We start from the raw sequence: 7500 nt of genomic DNA on the forward strand, positions 1-7500 counted from the left end.
ACAGATAGACAGACAACACTTGGATGTCCTTCCTATAGCCACCCCAGAAAACCGGGAGTATGGCTGCCTACATGGCGGGGGTAAAAACGATTATACACGTAAAAACCCACTCGCGTACATAGGAGTGAACGTGGGAGTTGCCGCCCATGAACGAAAAAGATGAAGAAGAAGAATTCCTATAGCTGCGACACGACACGACACGGCACCACACACACACACACACACAGAGACACACACAATCACAACACTACACTACACTACACTACACTACACTACACTACACTACACACTCGGGTCGCTCTTCAAAACCCACTGGCTTACCCTCTTGTTCGTGGAGGTATCGAAAAATCCGCCGGAATCCACAACCTCCGGGGAGGGGGAAGAACAAGCACACTGCACACACTCGCTCGGACACAGCCTGGAAAACTCCTTCATTCTCTAGGCCTATCGCATCACTTTGTTCAGTTGGTATACCTACCCCCAGTGAAATCACACACACACCCTGGTCAGTTCTTCTCACTTCGGCTCAGACGGGGAAAATGTCTCTCTTTTTTTGAGTTTTTTTCTGTTTTTTTTTTTTTTTTTTAATGAAAAAGATTCCCCGGTTGTGGAGCTGTTCATTTGTAGCAGCGGTTCAAATCCTTGTACTAAATTTAGATCAACTCATATGTTGTTGATTTCCGCCTTCATTCTTGATTAAAAAAAAAAAGCATTCGTCGACGCTGTGGTCTGTTTTTCGTTGTTGTTGTTGTTGTTGTTGTTGTTTGTTTGTTCGCTTGGGTTTTTGTCATTTAAAAACAAGGTGTTTTTTTTTTATTGGGATTATTATTTTTGCCAACTTGTTGCCAGAATTGTTGTACCTCGAAATGTAAGCTTACTGTACATCTGTCTTAGTTTCTTCTGGGAACGAAACTGGCGACGAAATCAAACTGATGCTTTTACACGTAGTCACACACTGAGTCGTATTGATCTTGTTTGGGTCAGTTATAAGATCTTCTGTTCTTCTTCCAGCTGACGTTGCTATCAATTACGATGAAAGACAGGAATTAACACCACCACCACCACCACCACAAAAACAACGTCACCAACAAATAGCAACAACAACAAAACGATAAGTAATATTGGTCAAGAAGAAGAACAACAGAAGAAACAATAACGATCATGACAAAAACAACAACACTGTGACACTCATAGCTAACAACCAGAAAAGTCCCATGCTCGCTGATCGGCACCCAGTCTGTGGACACTGGGTTTGAACCCTAGTCAAGGCACCCGTGCTGAGCTGATTGAATTCAGGATGGAAACTGTCCAGATCTCCCACGTCAACATAAATCACGTTAAGGACCTGTTAATGTCTGACTGACCCCGCTTTCGTGTATACGCGTGTGGAGGATCAGATACAAACACTAATCCAAGATCCATGTCAGGGCTATTGAAACACGAACATTCCCAGTCGCATGCACATCCCCGAAAACTGACGGAGTATGGCTGCGGACATGGCGGGGTAGTGAAGTAAATCAAACAAAACAGTCATGGACGTAGTATAATAAAAATCCCGCACGTACAATGCAAAACAGTCATGGACGTAGTATAATAAAATCCCGCACGTACAATGCAAAACAGTCATGGACGTAGTATAATAAAATCCCGCACGTGCAATGCAAAACAGTCATGCACGTAGTATAATAAAATCCCGCACGTACAATGCAAAACAGTCATGCACGTAGTCATAAATAAAATCCCGCACGTGCAATGCAAAACAGTCATGCACGTAGTATAAAAAAAAATCCCGCACGTACAATATATACCAGTGAACGTGAGGGAGGGTATGCCGCCCACGAGCACTGTTTTCAGTTTCAGAGTTTCATTTTTGAGGTTGTGTCAAAGCTTGCGGACTGATCAATACACGTAATAACGCTGCACCACATCTATTGTTAAAAAAACAACAAAAAACAACAACAAAAAACAGCTGCTTGACCACACAGATGTCAATCAACCTTCGTATACCTTTTAACTTCAACCCCGCCCCCCCCCCCCCCCCCCCTCCTGACAAAACCACCATTTACACACTGACAAAAAACAAACAAACACAACAACAGCAGCAGAAGCCGAGCTGCAGCTAAGACACAGCAACTGACGTCCTTCGCTCTTCCACACACACTAGTCAGTCAGCCACTTCAATTATATCCATACCACCATCACACACTGCTTTCTTATCTTCCAGAGGCTGTGATCCGCTTGGTTTGGCTTCCCTCACCCTCTCTCGCTCTCTCTCTCTCCACGGGTAGCTGGCTAAAGGTGGATTGAAGCTGAGACGGTCTACTTTTTGGTACGGGGGGCCAAGGGCGGCGTCGAAAATAAATCACGAAACACACACATACACACACACAAATTGAAGTCGGCCAAGGCAAGGCAAGGCAAGCAAGCCAAGGCAAGGAACGGAACGGAGGTTAGGAAGGAGTAAGAGCAAGAGAGAGAGAAAGCACCATCACTCGAAAACAGCCACGAGCCGAATGACTAGCACCACCACCTGAATTCCACATCGCCAGGACCGGGTATATAGCTCAGGGGCTGGCCCTTCCCCCTTCCCCCTATCCCTACTCCCCCACCCCCTCTTCTTTCACTTCCTCCTCCACCCGTCTGGCCTCTCAACCACCTTCACCAACCCACCCACCCACCCACCCACACACACACACACACACACTCAAGTGTGAGTGGTTGTGGTTGTAAGTGCGACTGAAGTGTGTGTGTCGGGGAGAGGAAGGTGGTGATGTGGTGGGATGGGATGGGATGGGAGTGGGGTGGGGTGGAGCGTGCGTGCGTGTATGTGTGTGTGTGTGTGTGTGTGTGTGTGTGTGTGAGTGTGCGTGCGTGCGTGCGTGTGTGTGTGTGTGTGTGTGTGTGTGTGTGTGTGTGTGTGTACGCGCGCGCGCGCGCGTGTGTGTGGGTGGCAAGCATGACGAAACTACCTGTGATTGAAAAACCAAAATCTAACACCTGTACTGAAAGGAAGACTGTCGAAGAAGAACTCTCCGCCCCCCTCACCTCCCCGACCCACCCTGTAAAAACACACACCTTCACAACTGATGACAAATGATGATGATGATGATGATGATGATGCACCTTGTGATGGCATCATCACGTGTTTTTGTGAGTAACATCCCAAGTTTGTTTTGAGAAAAAAAAACAACAGTAAAAACAAAACAAAAAATGGGAACAGGAGTGAAAGAAAGAAAGAAAGAAAGAGAGAGAGAGAGAGAGAGAGAGAGAGAGAGAGAGAGAGAGAGAGAGAGAGAGAGAGAGAGAGAGAGAGATGGGAAGGACTGGTGCTATCACTGTATCAAAATTATTTTAGTAACTGAGCGCCACGCATTAACCTTATCAAAACGTGCGCACTTCTGACAGGAAATTCAAATCAAAATAAGACCGACATAGGCGGAGAGAGACAGATAAACACACACATACAAAGGGAGAGAGAGAGAGAGAGAGAGAGAGAGAGAGAGAGAGAGAGAGAGATGACGAAGAAGAAGGAGAAGAAGAAGAAGCACAAAACGACCTGACGCCACGCATTACGCTTATCTTGACAAGTACACCTGACAGGAAATTCAACTCAAAATAAGACCGACATTAAAGATTATGCAGGAGAGAGAGAGAGAGAGAGAGAGAGAGAGAGAGGAGAGAGGAGAAACAGAGATAGAGGAGATATAGAGGAGAGAGAGAGAGAGGAGGGGTAGGGGGAGATTGAGGGAGGCAGAGAGAAAGAGAGAGAGAGAGTCAAATATACAGAGAGAGGGGGGGAGAGAGAGGGGGGGGAGAGAGTCAAATATTATACAGAGAGAGAGAGGGGGGGGGAAGAGAGTCAAGTATACAGAGAGAGAAGAGAAAGAGAGAGAAAGAGAGAGGGGGCGGGAGTCTGAAGGGAGAGAGAAGGAGGGATAAAGGAAATAGAGGTGTGTGTGTGTGTGTGTGTGTGTGTGTGTGTGTGTGTGTGTGTGTGTGTGTGTGTGTGTGTGTGTGTGTGTGTGTGTGTGTGTGTGTGTGTGTGTGTGTGTGTGTGTGTGTGTGTGTGTGTGTGTGGTGACTGGGAAGGAGGGGGAAGGGGGTGTGAGGAATTTGTACGATCGAACTTGAGAAAGAAAAGACTGATTGATTGATTGATTGATTGATAAATCTTTATTTCCAACTGATTAAGCAAACTGCACACTTGCTATGTTTGTTTTTGTCTTGTTCTTCTTTTATTTTTTTTTGTTTTTGTTTTACGCCAGGCCTTCATCAGAGAGAGAGAGAGAGAGAGAGAGAGAGAGAGAGAGAGAGAGAGAAGAGTGAGAGAGAGAGACAGACTGAAAGAGAGAGTGAGTGAGAGAGAGAGTGTATGAGAGAGAGAGTGACAGAGTGAGAGAGAGAGTGACAGAGTGAGAGAGAGACAGAGTGAGAGAGGGAGATAGAAAGAGACAGACAGACAGACAGAAAGTGAGAGAGAAAGTGAATGAGAGAGAGAGAGAGAAAGAGACAGAAAGTGAGAGAGAAAGTGAATGAGAGAGAAGAGAAAAGAGAGAGAAAGTGAGTGAGAGAGAGAGAGAGGTGGGGGAGGGGGGGGGGAGACAGACACACAGACAGACAGACAGACAGACAGCTAGGGAGAGACAGAGACAGTGACAGCAGACAGGGAGTGAGACAGACAGACACACAGACTGATACAGACAGACAGAAACAACACAGAGAGAGACAGACAGACAGGCAGACCGAAAGACAAGAGACAAATAGGCATCGCGACAGAGAGAAAACAGGTTGTGCGACAGACAGATAAAACAGACACGTAGGCGAAACAGACATACAGATAGGCAGACGAAAAGACAAGAGACAGACCGAAGAACAGACAGAGAGAGAGAGAAAAAAACACACACAAAAAACAGAGACAGACAAAGAGACAAATAAGTTTCAGTTTTGAGTTTCAGTAGTCACTGCGTTCGGACAAATCCATATACGCTACACCACATCTGCCAAGCAGATGCCTGACCAGCAGCGTAACCCCGAACGCGCTTAGTCAGGCCTTGAGGAAAAAAAAGAAAAAGAAAAAAAAAAGATGAATAAATAATAGATAAGCTTACATAAATAAATAAATAATAATTATAATATAAAAAAGGTAGTAGTAATAATAATAATAATAATAATAATAATAAAATAAATAGAGACATATAAAATAGAAACGAAACGAATTTTTATTTCACGAGGGTAGTGGAATAAGAAGTACAGCTGCTTTTATTATTTTTATTTTTTTTTTTTTTTTGCATCCAGATAGAGAAAGACAGAGAGATAGACAGATAAAAGAGACAGACAGAAAGAAAGACAGAGAGATAGCCAGAAGAAAGAGACACAGACATGGAGATAGACAGACAGACAGACAGACAGACAGAGCGATAGACAGACAGTGGCCTGAATCTGGGCTGGCCGGTGGTGACAGGCCATATATACGTCAGTCAGTCAACAAGGTGTAACTTGTGATAACAGTTCACCGAGTAGAACACATTGCACAACCTCCAGCCCCTCTGGAGAGAGAGAGAGAGAGAGAGTAGGGAAACACACACATTCACACACACACACACAAACAGAACAGATAGAGACAGAGAGAGCGAGAGAGAGAGAGGGAGAGAGAAATCGAAATCGAAATCGAAACTTTTTTTTATTGAGGGAAAAAGGAATAGGCACTTATCGGCCTGTTTTCATCCTACCCTCGTAAAAAAAAACGTATAAGCTAATCTAGGAAATACAAGAAGACTGAAAAAAGAAGGGGGGAAAAAAAACCCCACTTTGCATGGCAACAACAACAAGAACAATAAATGGCATAGAAAATACACAGTTCCCCACAAAATAACATTGCTTTTGCGTGAAGGAGAGAGGGAAGAAGAAGGTAAGAGAGAGAGGGAGAGGGAGGGAGAGGGAGGGAGGGAGTGGGGAGACACACACACATACACTAAGAGATAGAGAGAGAGGAGACACACACACACACACACACACACACACTAAGAGATATAGAGAGACAGAGAGAGCGAGAGAGAAAGGGAGAGGGAGAGACTGGGGACACACACACACACAGATAGAGAGAGAGACAGAGAGGGAGAAGGAGAGAGAGTGCACACACACACACACACACACACACACACACACACACACACACACACACACTAATCTATCTATCTATCTATCTATCTATCTATATATATATAGAGAGAGAGAGAGAGAGAGAGAGAGAGAGAGAGAGACAGACAGACAGAGACATAGCAACAAACAGAGACAGACAGGCATAATTATACCCACGGGCAGACAAAGAGACATGACACTCGCCCACACAGAGACAATCAGAGACACACCAGTACGGACAATAGACTTCAATGCAGAGAACAGACAAAAAGAGAGAATGACAGATCAAGATCAGAAGCATGACTCCCTGTCGATGAAGAAGAAGAAGAAGAAGAAGATGATGATGATGATGATAATAATACTCAACACAGGGCGTATCTTGGGACAAACAGTTCACCAAGTGTCAGAATACAAAATTGCACAACCTCCGTTCAGCTGAGCGAATGTGTCACGCGTACCCGTAACCCCCCACCCCCTTCGCTCCCCCCCCCCAACTCTCCCCCTCTAGCCACCCCCACCCCCACACACCTCTCCTACCCTCCAGCCCAGATGTTCTTTGTTGTTACTTTTTTCTTTTTTTTTTCTAAAAAGAGGATTTTTTTTCTCACAGTGACATCGTTTTCACGTGAAATATAATTCAGATAGACTCCTAGAATTAAACAAAAAAACGAATAAAGTACAATGTATTTATACAGACACACGCACACACACACACACACACACAGAGAGACAGAGACAGTGTGTGTGTGTGTGTGTGGAAGGAGACGAGCGACTACTCAAAACTTTGACTTCTGACTCACATCCGAGACAACGTGATCATGAACATTATGAGAAAGAGGAAGACGATGACGACGATAGATTGTTTTGTTTTGTTTTGTTTTTGCTTGGCGTTGTATATATATATATATATATATATATATATATATATATATATATATATATATATATATATATATAAAGATGAAGAAAAGCAAGCTGGTTTGACCTATTTATTGATACTACGATGTTTTAATCGTCACCGCTTCCCACCCAGCGCTGCACGATGACGTCATCAACATGAATGACGTTATGATGACTATTTCTTCCCCCCCACCCCACCCCACACCACCCAGCCTGTCTGCTGCCACCTAGTTCTCACTCCATTCGGTTTCAAAATCTTCTGCTTCCCCCCCCCCCCCCCCCCTGTTTTTCTTTCTGTTCTTATTCTTCGTTCGTGGGCTGCAACATCCACGTTCACTCGTATGTACACGAGTGGGCTTTTACGTGTAATACCGTTTTTACCCCCCGCCATGTAGGCAGCCATACTCCGTTTTCGGGGGTCTGCATGCATGCTGGGTATGTTCTTGTTTCCATAACACACCG

At 44.7% G+C, this 7500-nt stretch overlaps 1 protein-coding gene across 13 annotated transcripts in view; it reads right to left on the bottom strand.

Moving 5' to 3' along the window:
• Window positions 1-7500, bottom strand: part of LOC143280562 (tensin-3-like) — a 614920-nt gene that overhangs the window by 150810 nt on the left and 456610 nt on the right. Inside the window, exon 1 of one of the 13 annotated variants that reach the window (XM_076585328.1) lies at window positions 322-576. The exons of the other annotated variants lie outside the window; for them this stretch is intronic. Coding sequence (XP_076441443.1) covers window positions 322-435 — 114 coding nt within the window. The 5' untranslated portion in view covers window positions 436-576. Of the gene's footprint in view, window positions 1-321; window positions 577-7500 lie in introns of those variants that run through there. 13 annotated transcript variants of the gene reach the window in all.

The sequence above is a fragment of the Babylonia areolata genome, chromosome 1 (genome assembly GCF_041734735.1).
Source record: "Babylonia areolata isolate BAREFJ2019XMU chromosome 1, ASM4173473v1, whole genome shotgun sequence".
In the NCBI taxonomy this organism is placed as follows: domain Eukaryota; kingdom Metazoa; phylum Mollusca; class Gastropoda; order Neogastropoda; family Buccinidae; genus Babylonia; species Babylonia areolata.